Below are 18,539 nucleotides of genomic sequence, written 5' to 3' on the forward strand. Positions count from 1 at the left end.
AAATTAAAATAAAACGGCTGAATTTAAGGTCACAAATGGAGGTAGCATACCTTCCAAATTCTGTCGTTTTTGGACCCAAAATAAAAATCCATCCATTGTTCTATACCCGCTTAATCCAATGGTCGAGTCGCGGGGGGGCTGGAGCCTATCCCAGCGGTCATCGGGCGAGGTACACCGTGGACGGGTCGCCAGTCCATCACAGGGCCACACAGAGACAAACGAGACAAACAACCACACACACACTCCTGGGGACAATTTTTTTTTTTTTAGAGACACCAATTAACCTAACATGCAGGTTTTTTTCATTTCGAAATATCATTTTACAAAAAGAGGTGAAATCCAACATTTTTAACGTAATTGTCAGGTCATTTAGTTACTCATCTTTTCTTTTGGCCACTCTCAGTCCAGGTTACATTTAGTTACTCGTCTTTTCTTTTGGCCACTCTCAGTCCAGGTTACATTTAGTTACTCGTCTTTTCTTTTGGCCACTCTCACTCCAGGTTACATTTAGTTACTCGTCTTTTCTTTTGGCCACTCTCACTCCAGGTTACATTTAGTTACTCGTCTTTTCTTTTGGCCACTCTCACTCCAGGTTACATTTAGTTACTCATCTTTTCTTTTGGCCACTCTCAGTCCAGGTTACATTTAGTTACTCGTCTTTTCTTTTGGCCACTCTCAGTCCAGGTTACATTTAGTTACTCGTCTTTTCTTTTGGCCACTCTCAGTCCAGGTTACATTTAGTTACTCGTCTTTTCTTTTGGCCACTCTCAGTCCAGGTTACATTTAGTTACTCGTCTTTTCTTTTGGCCACTCTCAGTCCAGGTTACATTTAGTTACTCGTCTTTTCTTTTGGCCACTCTCAGTCCAGGTTACATTTAGTTACTCGTCTTTTCTTTTGGCCACTCTCAGTCCAGGTTACATTTAGTTACTCGTCTTTTCTTTTGGCCACTCTCAGTCCAGGTTACATTTAGTTACTCGTCTTTTCTTTTGGCCACTCTCAGTCCAGGTTACATTTAGTTACTCGTCTTTTCTTTTGGCCACTCTCACTCCAGGTTACATTTAGTTACTCGTCTTTTCTTTTGGCCACTCTCAGTCCAGGTTCCTCTCACCTGCTACTCCCAGGTGGGCCTGATTTCTAATCTTCCTTCCCCCTCCCATTCATGTTAAGGACCAATCTGCTACAACTTAATCTCTTTGAGTTAACAGTTGGTCTCAGGACTACCCGAGACCCTTCATTTTCTGATCAAATCTCCCATACAAGTGTTCACTCTCACTGTATAAAGACCAACAAAGCACCAAAGAGCGGAGCTGTAAGGAGATTCTGTTTTTATTGACAATTTGACACGATGGCAAATTAAATACAAAAGCTTGAACAGAGCATGGTGGCAGTCAAACAGTCACACTGAAGGAAAACCAAAAGGAAATAAAACTACCGGAATGATGAAACAAAGTGCTGGTGACACCCGAAACACTCAGACAGGCATAATGGGAAAGGTTTACAAACTGAATAATTACTTTGAAACTGCTGGGTTCATTAGAAAACAGTTTTTACTCTGAGTCATTAACAGTTTCATTCACCTTGGCCTTAAAGACATTTATTTAAAATCAGCACGAGTTACTTAATTCAAGTTTTTGACTTATATCTTAGTTCGAAGAAGAAAATGGAGACAAAGTTTAAAGAAAGAAAACGTATGAGAATCAGCGACTGCAAGCCGTGTTTGACCTGTCTCTGGGAACTCCGTTCAGATTTCGTTTTGATTTGGTTTCCACAGCAGCTTTTAAAATTTATTCAAGCTCAACAGAGTCTATAGAAATCCCTGGAAACAAACAAAAATATGATTAAACTTCTCGCCACGAGATACCTAAATAATACACAACGACTCGTAGCTTCATAAATTGGATTTCAACGTTTGACGACAGTCCAAATAAGGTGTATACACCCGAATCAAGGGTTAATCAAGGGTTAGCCACGCCTAACAGCGTACAAAGTTTTATTGTTTAATTCAGTCTGTTTGGAGCCAATGTTTTCAATATTAGCAACTTAATATACTGAAGAATTTATAATCTCATTCCAAAAGTTAATTTGACTGTGGTAGAAAATGAGAACTGGGATCTTTTGAACGATTACAACGTTTCTCCCGCTGCCCCATGGGACATTTAGGTCAAATTATAAGATAATGAGTCAAATTCTATCATGAATACAGGTTTCCTACAAACAATGTGTACACATTTGTCTCAGAAATCTTAAGATTTCAATCCAAATCACGTGATGAGTCAAAATTCGGACTTCTTGAACCAAATTGTGGGCTCGCCAAGTCAAATTTCTGATACGGTTTGTGCTTTTTTCCCCCCACTTGAATGTAAAAGATTAGCAATCATGAGACAAATTTGTAACTAGATTATTGAGAAGGTAGAAATTACTACTAAAGTTAAACTTACTGGAGATTAAAAAGTCCAGAATGATGTGAAATGAAGTAAAACAATTTGACTTTTTAAAAAGGCAGCAATGTGTAGTCATGGCAACCAGCAGTACTAATATAGAAAAGCAGAAATGTTTAATTAGTGCCGAGGTGATTGAAAATAAGAATCGTGGTTTTAAAACCATAAAAAGAGCGATTCATATCTACAGATGTTGCATCTCCAGGTCTGCACAGTAGTCCAGGAAGAATCCAACGGTTCGTTTAATATCTACTGGCCACAAGCTAAAATATATTGGCTGCTTTATGTTACTACAGCCCAGATCACAGCCCTGTATCATACCTCTGAGCCCGTTAACAATTATAATGTCTTTTATTGTTGCTTTGCCAGTTTTTCTGTCGTCAGATGTTCACTTTTCCTCACTGCCTCAGCTTTCGTTCAGGAAGAAAATCGTTCCCAGTTCTATTTTCAATTCTACATTTTATTTGTGCACACGCAGGGCGGTCTGAGATCCGGCAGCTTTCTGCTGATCAAAACTTTATGTCAATGCTGTCAAACTTTACCAGCAATTCCAGGATGTTTGTTAATTTGATACTATGGCAAATTAACTGAAAAATGGAGACATTGTTCATCTGGTGCTCTTAAACATCGACAGTTTGAACCCTTATTGGACTGCTGGGAGACAAAAATCTGTGGAAATCTGAATGGAGTTACATGGAACTGATCCTTTGTTTGAATAAGTTACTAAATCCCTGGTTATAATATGCAACTTCCAATCAGCATTGAGAAGCAGTTATTGGAAATGGATCACCTTTAGAGGACATTACGTAACGGAAACTTTTTAGTGTTGCTGAGGAGGAAAATATCTGAGCGTATGTAACATTCATCGCATCTAACGGCTGAGTTTTCAACGGATTTCCTCTCAAAATGATCCACAACTTCTTTTACAAATTCAAGTTTATCAACAAAAAAGAATTTCCTGTAAAGAAACCTACTTCCCGCAGGTGAAAGCAGCCCCCATAAGAAAAGGTCCGTGAAGTACAAATTCAACGAGCCAACCTTTCAACGGTTTCCCTTCATCATCAGGAAGTGCCACCTTCTGTGAAACCATCCTTTCTACGGGCTCGACAAGATGTCTTTATAGATGGTTAATAAACAGTTGAGTCATTACAGAGAACTACGTGTGAGCGGTTAACTTTATGTCTGGGACTCTTTGGCTCACAGCTGCATTGAAAATAGAGGAACTCTGTATTCTGGCAGCCAGATATTTTCAGGTAAAAACAGCGAAAAATGCCAAATACTCTCTGAAGTACTGCTTTTCCTTGTCATGTATCATTGTAGGGTGAATATTTGAGTTTTGGACGATTGACTGAACAAAACGAGACATTTGAAGACATCTCCATCAGCTTAGCAGCGCTTTTTATGCTCCCTGTTGTTTCCACCGACTACACTGTACAGAGAAGTTGTTCGGTGACATTAAAGGATAATTCAGTGGGCGCATTTTGTAGGTGATTAGTTCCGCTTCATGTTCCTTCATTTTAGCTTGAAGCAAACTTTCCAAATGATCCGTGCCATCTTTTTTTTGTGTAAAGCAGCAAGTTAGCACGACCCATAGGGACACAAGAGACCCATAAATGGGGAATATTCCAGGCTGAAATAGGGCAGAATTATCTTTTAAAGTACTTCGATCTGATGAATATTTCACTTCCATTTAAAAAAAAAAAGTCCCTCATCAAATCATCAACTCATTTGTGTCAATGTTAAGTTTTACATTTTATTTATAATGAAGATGACTCAGTGCAGCAACGACACCCTGTAAGAAAAATAACGGATGTCTGATTATTACCGATGTCCACGTGTGTGGTTGGGATGCTTTCTGGACTGTATAAAGCTGTCAGTGCTTCTATTATTTCGTCCGCAAAATTCACTTTCATCAGGAGCTCAAATATCTTTTGTTAGCTCCTAAAATGTTGTCAAAGGTGTCGTGACTCTGGAGCGACTTCTTCAGGTGTCTCGCTTTGTTTCACAGTTTTTACCTTTAATCATCAGGCTGGAAGGTTTTGACTGTTGGCAGCACAAAGTTCTTCTTATCAATGATTCGAACCTGATCTACAAGCAGCAGTTAATGAGTTCATTGACGATAAATAAAGACTTCAGTTGCTTAATGAGCCCTTGATAAAGGCAGATTTGTTAAGTCAGTGGTTACCCGTGTGTTCCTCCCGACTCCACCGTTTCATTCTTACAACTTTACAAACTGGAATCGCGGCTGAAACAGACTGTGACCTGCTGGATAAAAGCACTGGGGTTTGGCATCAAAAGCGGACTCGGTGTAAGTCTGTCTGCGTGTGTCTGTGTGTGTGTGTGACCTCCCCGCTGCAGACAAACTGGACTCGGGAAGCTTCAGATGAGTCTATAGGATGACACAGTCTGAGTCCTTCTCTCTTCTCCTGGGTGGCTGTGACCCCTGACCTCTGACCTGGAGACAGTAACAAAACACTGACATCTTCAGATAAATGTAAATGTATTTTATTTATATAGCCCTTTACAAACAATCATTACGATGTACCAAAGTGCTTTACAGTAGGTAATAATTAAAGAGAAGAATAAGTAAAAACAAATAAAAACAATAAAAGAACAGTGAAAGCAATAAAATACAACAAAATCAAATAAGACAAAATAAGATAAAAGTGTCATCATACTACTGGGTATTAGGATAAAAGTCTTATTTTATCATTTTATTTTATAATACTTAGATAAAGGATCATCACATGTAAACGCGCCACCTACCAACCAGCTAACTTTCTTTGACGACAAAAAAAAAAAGAAAAAAAAAAAGGAGTCTGGTCCACCTTGGTGTGAGGACATGGAGTTATTCTATCAGAAAAGCTTTTTAGTTCCACGTCAACATGAAAAGAGTCACGTGGATTTACTAATTCTCAGGATGTGGCTGTTACCTGCTGTGTTGTCTGCGCTGATCCTGGCTGCTGCTGCTGCTGTTGCTGTTGCTGCTGCTGCTGCTGCTGCTGGTACTCCTCCTGTTGGAGCTTCCGGGCCAACTCCAAGTCACTAAGAGGTCCCGGGGCACCGCCCTGCTGTTGCTGGAGTGATACCGCCACAAGGTAGTCCTGAGACCAACAACCATAATCAGTGGTGCGTTAATCTGCCAATCACCTCTGCTCATCAGTGTCACCTGGTGGCCTCACCTGGTCAATCTGCCTCTGCTGCTCCTGGGCACTGGGCGGCAGGTGGGAGGAGGGTGGAGTTCTCTGAGGAGGATGGCACAGTCTAAAGTCTGAATCGCAGAAGTTTCCGTCTCCTTCGACGTTATGAAGAGACTCCCAAACCAAGCCCTCCTCCTGCAGGAAGCCCTGGTCTGTCACCAGCAGGTACAAGTGACCCTGACAGAGAGCAGGAAGCTTTAATGACAGCTACACTTTGCGTTTGATTGTACAGCCGCACAGTGCGCTTCACCCCACCTTGTGTTTGATCACGGTACTGAAGTGGTTGTTTCTGAAGAACACGGAGATCTCTCCCTCTTTGGCCGTCGTGTTGAGTTCACACAGACCGTGATACGACAGCTGAGTTGCTGTCGACTCCAGAAACTGCTCGGCCACCAGACCTACGGAGCACATGAATATATGCTGCGTAAACACACACACATAAATACAGACTGCATATATACAAACATTCATATGTATACTTTATGTACACTGCTGTTATCTATAGAGAGATCCAGGAGATATGGTGCATTGGCCTGAATGCAGCGGCTGCATGGCACCGATCAGGGGGGCGATTGCTTTCCTGGTTCTCAAAACTGCAACAATACACGAAGGCCAGGACTGGCAGATTGGGGTGATGGTCTCACATTTTAAAAAAAGAGAATGCAATCGATCTTAAGGGGGAAATACACATTTCAAACACACTGGGAAGGTCTATGCTAAATCAGTGGAGGGGAGAGTCGGGTTTTTGTTTGAGTTAACTCTACTTGCTCGGAGATACTTTGCTAACCTGGACTTGACATAACTGCAGTCTATGAGATGTATTGTGGGGGTGATACAAGCCTATCTGTCCCTGTATAACATATAGTGACAAAAAGCACACCCAAGGGGCAGGGAGTGTCGGGTCTGGAGGGCTCAGGGCTGCATCTTTAGGCCTTTTCACATATGATTTTCAAGCCTGTACTCATGCGTCTTCGTAGGTGTTTCTAAATTCTCTTCTCCATAACTTTGTCTGATGGATGTAAGAACTTAGCATCTTAAAGTTGCAGAAGCCCTTTATTCTGGCCACTCAGTGGACGTTTGGATGAGTCTTTGCTGTGATCCGCTCTCCAGTAAACCCTCACCTACAGTCGCCTTTGCTGCTTCTGCTAATCAAGTGTGTTTATGATCGTGTGTACATTAGCACGTGTGTTACCTTCACTGACTCGGCTGCTGTCGGCAGAGTGTTTGTAGTCAATGATTTTCTCTACCAGCTGGTTGTAACTCAGCTTCCCCACAGCGGCCACCATCTCTGGACTCTAAACACAGCAGGCACGATGCGGAGACACATATTATCAAAATCAAATCAAATCAAATTTATTTATATAGCACATTTCATGTACAAACAATTCAAAGTGCTTTACATGAAATAAAAGCATTGCAGCAGGGAGTGGAAGAAGCATTAAAATACATAAAAGAATATGAAGAGAAACAAATAAAATCATTTAAATGAATTTAAAAACAAGCAACAGTCTAGATAAATTAAAAGATATCGTGCAGATTTCATGCAAAGACACATGAGAACAGAATTTTTTTTTAACCTGGATTTAAAAATGTCTACATTTGGTGAAAGTTTAATCTCCACTGGCAGTTTGTTCCACTTGTTTACAGCATAAAAGCTAAATGCTGCTTCTCCATGTTTAGTCTGGACTCTGGACTGGACCAGCTGACCTGAGTCCTTGGATGTAAGAGCTCTGCTTGGTTTATATTCTCTGAACATATCACAGATGTATTTTGGCCCTAAACCATTCTGGGATTTGTAAACCATCAGCAGGCTTTTAAAACCTATTCTGTGACTGACTGGAAGCCAGTGTAAAGATTTTAAAGCTGCTGTGATGTGTTCAGATCTCTTAGTCCGGGTTAGAACTCTAGCAGCAGCGTCAGTGACTTTTAGGATAATGGAACAGATTAACATCACATTTACACCTTAGTTAGCGTATGTGCAGGTTTTTATTACTACTTTATTATTGGTTATTTGGTTTGAATTTAAACAGATGCACAATTTAACTTGAGTACAGATATGTTGTTACCTGTGGGTCGACCAGCCAGCCGTGGTACAGTGGGATGTTCAGCAGGTCGAACACGATGCACTCCGGCGTATATTCAAAGTCTGTGACTCCAGTGAAACGCACGTTAACATCCAGACCTGTGGACAGCTTTGGAAGGACGGCCATGGCATCGCTCATGTTCTGCAGACACGCACAGTTCATCTCAACTTGTTATCGATCACAGGTCAACAGTGTTTAATGCAGGAGAAAATGTTGAGTAAAGCTGCAATGATTTGTCAATCAGGAGCCCTCTGAACAATGAGAATGTATTAATGAATCCTGACAAAATTATTTTTTATTTCCAAGGAAGAACAAAAAAAAAATTCTTTTGTATTTTACAGTTTGATAAAATTTGTGAAAATGTGTATTTCAGTTATCTGGAAAGACATTTTTGGAAAGCAGGGAGATCTTTTTAAAAGTCTTTGGAAATTGAGGACATTGACTTTGAGACCTTCAAATATCTCTTTGACTGTTCAGATTGCATTTCAGGATACAGGTTAGAAGTAGGTTGAGGCTCGTGTTCAGGGACCGACATGAGAGCATGTCTATAGCCACGTTTATACTATTGGGCCATTTGGAGGTTTGGACTTTCATCAACCCAGTGCGTGCTGGAAGCTCCGAGGCAAAAACAGCTTTAAACTGAGGGGGGTTGGCCCTGAAGCATTGTCCTAGAACCCGCCCACAATATACCGTGTCACTGTGAATGTCACCCAGCCTGCTGTGAAACAGCCATGAGAGTGAAACTGTGTGCAATTCATGCATAACACACAGGAGCACAAAGTAATGACCTAACTCCAAAAGGCGTGTACATACAGGAGCAATCAGGTCAGAAAAAGCTTAGAATCTTTCCCCCCTCAGACACAAACTTTAAGTTAGTTGTTTAGCCAGAAAAATAAATGATGCTTTTAAAAAAAAGACTTGCTGTCTGAATTTGAATCCTGTGGCAGAGCCGTGTCCTGGGAGATCTCTTTGCTGATAATGGCAGACACTGTTTGTGTGTTTGTGTACACAGTACAGCGGCTGAAGCCGGACAACAAAACAAAAAGCGAGTTGTTGGGCTGCAGAGTGAACTTCCTCTTTCTTCAGCACCAGGTATCTGCGTTTAAACCCACAGATGAGCTCGCCTTTAAAGCCACCTCATACCAGAGTAACCCTGTGTGGCCCAGGGGTATCTGTCGGGCCAAAAGCCCTGACCCCCATCCGATGGATGGAAGCCTCGATCAAGCACCATTTCAGCCCTGTAAGTGAAAGTGGAAACGTTCTGGCCCTTGGCACACACTCACTCACTAAGGCTACGGCTACACGAAAACGAAACAAGGTTTTTTTTTTAAAACGGGTACGAAAATTATTGCGACCACACGGGAAAGCTGCTGTAAAGACTCAGGTCCAGATGGGAACGATGAAAACGATGCAGTACACACGAAACACCTCTAGGTGCGCTGTAAGCCACCCCCACTGGTTACACCAGAACAATAGAAGAAGCAATGCGCATGCGTGTACGCCCCTACTTCTACCAGCGCGAAGCTCACGTTGTTCCTTCAACAACGCCGCTGTAGTTAGCAGTGTCTGCAGCAGTGTTGCTATCAATGTTGTGGGGTCCATGATGATCGCTGTCTGTCCTTGTTGTGTTGTCTTCTTCTTCCGGATTTTGAATGGAAGCCGCTTTTTGTTCTGGTCACTGACGTATGTGTATACATCACTGGCGTTGGCCGTGTGGCTGTGACGCAGATGTAAACAAATCCGTTTTCGCTGTAACAATGGAAACGAAACGATGCCGTTCTCAGATCTTCCCACTCTGGAACCCGTTCTCAAAAACTATCGTTTTGGGGTAGTGGGAACGCCGGCTCCGTGTGGCTGCGACAGCCAAACGATAAGAAAAAGTATCATTTACAGTGAAAAACGTTTTCGTGTAGCCGTAGCCTAACTAACTGGCTGGCTGGCTGGCTGGCTCTTGGCCCGATAATTTAAACGTGTCTAATGACATTCTTCAGAAAGGCAGATGTTAAAAACGATGTATGTATTTGTGTACCTGCTGGAAGTTGAGCTCCATGCCATTGGCTTTCTCTCTGGGAGTGACAGACAGAACACACTCTCCTACACAATGAAACACGCAAAAACCAGTCAGTAACAAGATGTGTACATCAATATTCATCAGAGCCTTGCAGTGATCTTACCCAGGTGAGCCATAAGGTCCTCAGCGGTGACCACTTCAGTCTGAGCAGGAAGTTTAGCCTAAACACAAACACACGTACGCAATTATTACTGTTTTCTTTCTTTCTTTTTCTTCTTTCAAAGGGTTTTTGGGCACTTGTGGCCTTTATTTGACACTGAATAGGCTCCAGGGCCACCTGGGCTCCAGGCCAGGACTCACACCCGGGCCAGCTGTGTCATTCAGCCTCTGTATATGGGGCGTCTGCTTAACCAGTTGAGCTATCCAGCACCCTACGTGTATACAGTAAAGGCTCAGTTCACCCAAATCACTCTCAGTAGTTGCTGGTTTTGGAGTTTTTAGGTTCAAACGCCAGATAACTGCTTACTTTAAAACTTTCTCCTTTCAAAATGACTGTTCTGACATGCCTGAATATGATGATGGAGACTTGAAGACAACCTGATAAAAGACTGCATGTAATCCAAGTCTGAATGTAGCAACAGGTACATGGAAACAATGTTTTTTTTAAATATTGATGAACAAATGGGCAAAATCAGGATAATGAGATGAGGATATAAGATGATTTCACTTGTCAAATGTGTTGATTTCACACAGTTTCTAGCTGAAGGAAAAAAAAAAAAAAAAACAGGTTCTCGTGAACAGTCGCAGTTTTGTTCAAGATTTTTCTGTAAGAGGCTGTTTTCAAACTACGTCTTTGGTCAAAATGGGATTACACCAACATACAGGTCTGTGTGGAGGCCATTACGAGTACAAAAAGAAGACCTGTATGGCTATTTATATACCGTTGTACTGTCAATCACATGGATGTGAAGCAAGATGCCGCAGTACTGGCAAACCATGCAGATTTAAGGTTGAAAAGTGGGGCAATTTTTGTGTCAATATACCAGAATTGATCAATAAAAGCAAATTTTTGCTCACAGAAGTGTTTATGTGTGACGAGAATCAGAAAAGAGGAACCGATCGACGTCATGTCAACAACAAGCAAAGGGTGGAACTGATGCAGAATATCAGAAAAACATGCGCACTCTTACCTATTATTATCATTATTTAACCAGGAAAAGTCTCACTGAGATCAACGATCTCTTTCGTGTCCTGATCAAGAGCCCAGTTACAACACAAAGTACTTAGAGATATGTGACTAAAGGATAAGAATCGTATAAAGTTTACATTTACAAGAAAAGTGAAACGAGAACCCCCGAATAAAGCATAAAACCACAAGATAAATATCACAAGTGTAAATACAAAGTTAATTGTGATCAATTAAAACTTGTACATTGTAAATTTTCTGCCTCCAAGTCAAAAAAAAATGTTTTGAATTAATTTAGGGAGATCAGATTCTTTCATTTTAAAGAAACATTAGAGAATTTGTCAAATGATTCCACGTTGGCGCCCCCTACAGTTGTGGGATGTAACCACTATCATAACAAGAAACCCCATAGGACGCCTGCAAATGTACAGCCAAACACATGGAATGGTTGTCATGTTGAAGAGGCCCCAAAAGTGCCATCAAAAGCCCGTAAAGGTGTCAAGCTGGAAACTAACACTGGGAACTGCGGCATCTCAGCCTCTGGGTGCTACAGAGCAGTTTCAGGCCTGGGAATGTGCATAAGAAAGAATAGAGTACTTCAAAACAAGCCAGAAATGTATAGTTTTAAGGTTCAAATGCAAAGAAAGCAGCATGATGCCTTTTTTCCTGGTTCAGAACGGGCTCTGAGAACAGAACTGGACTTCATAATGCTGCTGTGCTCTAAATCAAATCCTGATTTAGTGTCCATTTTGCTACAATAACACCCTAATTCACAATCTTAACATCTTCTTGTCTCGAAGAAAGCCTGAAACCAGCAAAAGAGACAGCTAACCCATTAAGAAAAGATTACTGAGGGGTGAAGTGAAGTCATTTTCTTGTGAAAGTGAAACTTCTGTAGCTGCCAAAGTTGCCTCCTGCTGGCCATCAAAAAGAAAGCAGCGTTGATATATACAAAGAAGATTATTAATGTGTGTTTTACCTTCCAGCGCAGGAACAGTGTGTTCATGATGGCCAGCAGGGGGCAGGGTCCGTTCTCACTCTGAGTGATGATGGGAGTCTTCTTCTCCTTCCAAGTGATCCACTTCACCAGGTAGTAGGCAGGCATGGAGGGTCCAGGCTCTGGGACGGCAGCGGCGCTGGGATGGGGAGGAGCTGCTGCAGCAACAACAGCACCCCCTGTGGTCAGGAGGGCAATTACAGTCAGACTCTGACACGGAAAAGCAGCCGAACATGCATCTGTCCTAAAATCTAATCAGACCTTCATCCCACCTGATGTGAACCATATTTCGCAAAAGAGATCAGAAAATATCACAGAGGATTATAAATTAAATTAAATTAAGTTGAAAGGCTAATAGACACATAATCTAGGACCTCGCAGTTTGTTCATTAATCCAGTTTGACAAGCTGATTACAAACAGAGACAGTTTAGTTACGTTGTAAGGAAATTTAACTGTAAAAGCCCACAGTGCAGGATGCCAGTGGCTCAGAGCGTAGGTACTCCAATCAAAGAATTTAAATATTAAAATGGCCACAAAGTGACACAAAACTATAACTATAAGAGGAAGCTAAATTGATTCGTAGAAACAAAACAGAATTACCTTGGAACAACCTTGGTCATTACTGCAGCAAAAATCACAAAAGTCTTAAATGTGATCATTTGATTTCTTGCTTTGCTAAATATGAATGTTTACAGAATATTACTGGATTCTTTGACGGATGGTCAGACAAAACAAACACATGAGGTTGGCGCTTTGGACTGCTGAGAACTACAATGGTAATTTTCCTTTATTATATCCTTAGCTGTTAACTGATTAATGCAAAATAACTTTTAATTTCAGTTTTCATACTGAATGTCATGGCTGTGTCACAACTTTAGATAAACAAATGAATTATAATCATGGCTGGAACGCTTTCCATCTTAAAATCATTTTCACAAATAAAGGATTGTTTTTACTTTTGATGGTTTTTATCATCTAAAAGAAGAGGATTTTTACTGAAAATTTAGTATTTTTGGAACTCTTTTTGAAGTGTTTGTGTTCTTAATGGTTTTAAAGCTAAATAATGAACTGAGAAATAAATCAGTCAAAAAAACTCTGTAAATACATTCAGGGACTAGTATAATTTACACAGCACACGAAAGGCTTGTTGTTTGGTGGACTGATTATATTGATTCCATAAAGCTAAAATCTGACTGACAAGAAATGAACTCAGTCTGACTTTGCACCTCCAGATGACACCTCACCAGCAGCTTCCAGTGCCTCGTCCTCCTTCAGACTGGGAACCTCAGTGGAAGGAGAGAAGCCCTCAACACCCAGAGCCGAGTAGGACGAAGACAAGCCATCCTCGATGTCCAGAGAGTTCCCCGCGGCCGTGAGCCCGTCTGAAAGCTCCAGACTGGGGATGGAGAATGACGCAGAGTCGGTGGACTCCCGCTGATCATCAGAGCCATCCGCTGTCATTACTGAAGAGTTCTCCTCCAGGTCCTGGTCCACACCTGGAGACAGGAACAGACACAGATCAGAGGGACTCTCCTTTAGGTCCAAGTTTGCAAATGCTTTCACCCCGATGAAACTATGTGTACGCAGCACAAGGAACAAAAAGAGGAACCACTGAATTTTAAGGCAACTGACGTACAACTGGAATTAAATAAAACCTTGTTTGTGTTTCGTGCCGACTCTGAGCTAACATACATTATAGAGCTATAAATACCAATTATCATGTTGGTGCAACTGCATTCATAACAATAATTACCAAAGCTGCGGAAATGCCTTAAGTGTGTCGTTCTAAATCTTATTTACGGGGGCGTGTTGTAAGTGTTCTCACAGCTTCCAGGACAGGATATAAATTTTCTACAAGTGATTCGCAGCGGGTTGAAGCCAGGGTCGAAGGTCGCAGCGAGGACTCTTACTGTACTCTCATTTCTGACCTCGTGGGCCCACCTGAAAGGTGTGCTGGAGACCAAAGCAGCAGCAGAGCAGGAGCCAAAACTTACAGCTGACCTGAAGCGATTCATCCTGAAGCTAATGGAGGGCAAATTTGACCCTAGATGATGAATGGACTTCATGAAGACACCTGAGCTACGTGCCAATAACACAGAATTGGTAGCAGAGAGGCCGACAGCAATAGTAACACCATCTAAGAAGAAAGGTGGTTCACTGAGCAAAATTATTGTGGGAATAGCAGTTCGAACCGTTCATTTAACCTGATGTGTCAGGTGCTTCGTGGTTATCTTGTACAATCGGTGATGCTCCTTGAGATATTAAAAAAAAACATGTCAGATGATTAAATGAAACATCTAACGCTGTCACAACCTCAGTGAATGACACAGTGAATGACACAGATGTGTCCAAAGTTTTGTGGTTTGACCACAAACTTTTAAGCCTGGAGGAATCTGTCTGGGACACCGCGCTAACTCTGGTGATTAAAAACACGAAGCAGAGATCACGGGAGATTTCTACAGATGAAGAAGATATGAGAAATAAAATCATTGTGTGAAATAACTAAAACCCCACCAGGTACTTTGCATTAGCTAGCTTTGGGAAAATTAGGATGATAAGAACCAGTATTTCTTCTACTCATTATAATATTGACAGAATATATGAATTATTTAAGACAAGTGCAGCAAAGAACAGGAGAGTTCACTAGACAGGGAAGTTTTATTATGCAAACAAAGACTACCCAGGCAAGCGAGAACCGAGCAGATTAACTTTTTTTTTTATGTAGCACCTACACGAAAGCAGAGATAATACAGCAGGAAGGATTTCTGCAAATGTTTACCTCATGCTGACATCTGGCATTACGACAGGATATGAGCAAAGGAGAAATCACAAATATCATCATGTGTTTTTCTTCATTTAGACCAAAACTCTGGTGTGCACAATGTTTGCACCACATTTCTCTTTGAAACTGCTGGGAAAACAACGGTTGGAAGTAAAGCTGCTGTGGATATTGTTTGGTCTTGTCATTTTGCACACGTTGTCCCGACTGGCCAGCAGCCACCAATATCTCAAAACAACAAAGGCTCATTTAAGGCGTCTCCTGCTCTACAGTCTCAGCTTCCTGAATGTTAACCCACTGAAACCCTCCAAACTCAAAATCACAGAGTGATTCTGTCCCCCATACAAAGACATGCGATGAAATAACCAGTGACACTGTCTGCTAGTCCATGTTATAGACAGCATGACAACCAGTTTTCTTCCTTTTTTACCTTCCCAACCTGAGCTTCCAACAGCGTGGAGAGTTTTAATCAGCACGAAAAACAGAGGAAGAATCAGTATAATTAAGAGAACTAACTACGAGTAATGTAGTATTACAATCTGCACCACCAACAATACATCGATCAATTAATGTTAGGAATTATTTTTATGATACTCAATCAGGTCTTTATTCAATCAAATGAAAAGCTTTTGGTTTGCCAGATTGTGGAAAATCTTCCTTTTAATTGCCCTTTTTAGCCTCTAAATTCCTGCTAGCTTTTAGTTGGTTTTATGTTTCTCCTTTTCGGTTTCTAGGTTTGCAGCTGTTATCTTAAGTTCTGCGTCTGTTTTGAGCCATTTTGTTTCATCAGGGAAATGGTTTACGGTCAGGGAACGAGCTGCGGAGCATCTTGTCTAAAATCCACTTCCACAATGTTTTTAGCATCATCATTTACAGGTGTAATCTGATTCTGGTATGTCAGTTTCATAACTTATACACAGAGTTTCATCTGTTCCTAATCTGTGCTTAAATGGTTCTAATGTGTGCACCATAGTTATTCTGTTGTTTGAATAAAAGCACAAAGATCAGTGTTAAGAGCTTGGATATGTGCTTGTATTTGGTAGAATTGGTGTTACTGTAGTAGCTAAAATGATTACTTATTAGGATATTGTTCAGAATAAGGTATGTATGACATTCAAGAACGAGACAGTTACTTATTGCAAATTGTAGACAGACTATTAATGATTTACCACCCTCTTTAGGCCTGGAATCATAAAGGCTTTTGGGCCCAGCAGTGCCTCATCAGTGGTTTCTTAAATAAATCAGATTCTAAAGTCAAGGAAAGCGTGTTTATGAGTCATAGGAATTGAGAAACTTATCTACATTAGGTAATTGCATTAATTTCAGCTTACACAGACTTTGTAAACAGGCCTTTATCAGAAAGGGGTTCTTGTCTGACTTCTCTTACCTGCTTCTCCTCTGTCCGGTCCTCCTTGTCTCTTGATGTGTTTGAGCAGGGCTGACAGATTTTCTTCTTCTGTGGTAACAATGGTCAACGTCTCATTTTCAGACACACTTGGTGATGACTCTGGAGGGGTGGGCGTGGCCTCCTCTTCGGGGACTTTGGCAGGAAGAGGTCTGTCGGCAGAGCCGTTGCTGCTCAGGACTTTGGCTCCGAGGTCTGGTCCCTCTTTTGTCATGGTTACATTCAGTACTTTGGAGGGGCTTTCTTTGCTGAGAGCTGGCTCTTCTTTGCTGCGTTCAATCAGCAGGTCTGCTGCAGCTGCCAGCTGCTGTGAGCTGGATTCTGCCATGATCAGCTCAGTGTTGGATGCTGACGAAACAAGATGCTTCACAGGACACAACAACTGCTTATTTACCTTAAAAACATGTATTTAAAAATGAATCACGAACACGTTCTCAGAGTCAGGCGGTGTGCTTCGGTCAAACGGCTGATTTAAGGGGCAGGCAAGGTAGTGAAGATGGCAGGTAGCATCAGATGTTCCAACATGGCCACCGGTGAACACTGTGGAGACAGATCTTTGAAGGTTTCAAAAACCAAATGCGACTCTATATGCGCAGGTCAGGTATCCATCTTGAATAAAACACTGTTGAACTTAAAGGCAGAAAATCCAAAGAGCGATTGCAAAGATTTTTTCTCTTTTTCCTCTGTATTTAGTCGGCAGATGTCCGGTCAGACCTTAGGACAAAGAAACAAGAGCAATAAATCAACAAAGACGTCTTTGAGGTCATTCAGTGCCTCGTTGTAATCACTCTGAATCTCAATTAGACTTTTAACAGAGCTCAATCATTTTCAAACAACAAATATCAACAGTCACTTCAGACAGAGTTTGGGCATCCTGACCTCTGGGGCCCCAAAAGTCTGTGCACTTATTGATTGGCCCTGCTTTCATTAGGACTTTCCTCTGAGCTTCAGTGTTTTTACTGTCAGGTGAACTTCCCGCACCTTATCTTGTTAGTGATAACAAACTGGTTTACTTTCAGCCACTAATATTTGACTAAAACGGGAAGTAAAAGAATGAAAATACCTTTGAGGGTTCATCGCTCTGTATGAGGTGAAAGGGAGCAGAAAGTTTCTATAAAACAGTATATAGTGGACTCTGAGGACAGTCATTAGTCAGCCAAACAAATGCTTAAGTTTCCCATAATGCCTCTTGGTCAGATAAGAAACCACAGTAAAAGCTCAACGTCACACTGATTAAACATGTTTCGCAGCTAAAACTTGAGACGGTAGGTGTCTGTGTTAACCTATGATAACATTAAAAGGACAACAGTCCTCAAAACGACCGTCACTTCAGCAGAAACCCGACAGAACCCCTGAAACACGCGTCTTGCTGACGCCTCAATATTAAGCAGCTTTCTGCTCTGACACAACTCTGCACTTGCTAACCTGAAGCTAGCTCTCCGAGATATTTCAGCTAAGTTAGCTTTAATCCGCAAACAGAAAAACCAGAGCGGGACCGGGTGTTCAAGCCACGGCACTAACCACTTTATTAATATCTGAATGGTTAGTCTACTTGTTAATCTTCGCCTTACCGATAACAGTTGTGGGTCTGTGATCTGCGCTGACGTTAGCTGATAAACAGCCATCCTAGCTGTTTACATTCCTTACCATCAGGCACTCAGTGGGCTCACAGGCCCCGCCCACCAACGTGCACACGTTAAAACCCAGACGTTCCGGTACGTTAGCTACGCATCAGGTTTTGGTTCTGAAAAAAAAATACTACAGATCATTTGTACTCGCGTTTAAGATAAAAAAAACACACTGAAAAGAGTCTGAGAGATTCAAGAGAGTCTGTCAGGACCCACAGACCTGCACTGTCAGGACCCTGTTGGAGACCGTCACCACAGCCCTTTTACAGACAGCCGTTCCACTTCCTATTCGCTCCATTATAAACAATTTGGCTGCAGTTCAGTTGATTTTCTCTGGGGGCGCTGGCGAGCGAGTGCAGAATGACCATTTTCCATAGGGCTGGCGCTAATAACTCAAAAAAATGTCCCCGCTAGCGGCTGAAACCTGAAAATAATACTGTGATTTCTGACAGAGGGATGTGGATTTATATCGAAAGTACAATAACCTGGGAGTTATAGCTTTCTGTTTTCTTACAGGTCTGGCATTTGCGAGTCAGTATCTGCTAGCATCAAGTTAACGGAATCTGAAGAACGCAAGGCTGATTACGACCAGCTGCTTTACGGCTCTCGTCCACTGTGCCAGGGTACTAACCTGGTGCCGCTAACAACAACCAAAGCTAAACCAGAGGCTAGTCAGAGAGTATGTAAAAGGGCTGTGCTGAAATCTGTAACTATTTGAACTAACCCCTCTCTGCTAGCTCAGCGCTAGGACTGACCATGCCGTAAAGTGATGCCACATGCGTGACGTCACTCGGAATGCAATACTGACA

The 18,539-nt window shown here is 41.7% G+C and overlaps 1 protein-coding gene across 1 annotated transcript; it reads right to left on the minus strand.

Annotated features, from left to right (window-relative positions):
• Window positions 1–1,309: 1,309 nt before the first annotated feature.
• On the minus strand, window positions 1,310–17,773 carry mindy1 (MINDY lysine 48 deubiquitinase 1). Its single transcript, XM_075450402.1, has 12 exons — window positions 17,674–17,773; window positions 16,085–16,816; window positions 13,163–13,414; window positions 11,900–12,096; window positions 9,898–9,955; window positions 9,753–9,817; window positions 7,706–7,864; window positions 6,832–6,934; window positions 5,895–6,037; window positions 5,622–5,816; window positions 5,373–5,543; window positions 1,310–4,894 (listed from the first exon to the last, which is right to left on the minus strand). Exons 2-12 carry the CDS (start codon window positions 16,428–16,430, stop codon window positions 4,829–4,831), a joined length of 1,755 nt encoding a protein of 584 aa, XP_075306517.1. The 5' UTR covers window positions 16,431–16,816; window positions 17,674–17,773; the 3' UTR covers window positions 1,310–4,828.
• Between the last annotated feature and the right edge of the window lie 766 nt (window positions 17,774–18,539).

This window comes from Odontesthes bonariensis, chromosome 18, assembly GCF_027942865.1.
Source record: "Odontesthes bonariensis isolate fOdoBon6 chromosome 18, fOdoBon6.hap1, whole genome shotgun sequence".
Lineage (NCBI taxonomy): Eukaryota > Metazoa > Chordata > Actinopteri > Atheriniformes > Atherinopsidae > Odontesthes > Odontesthes bonariensis.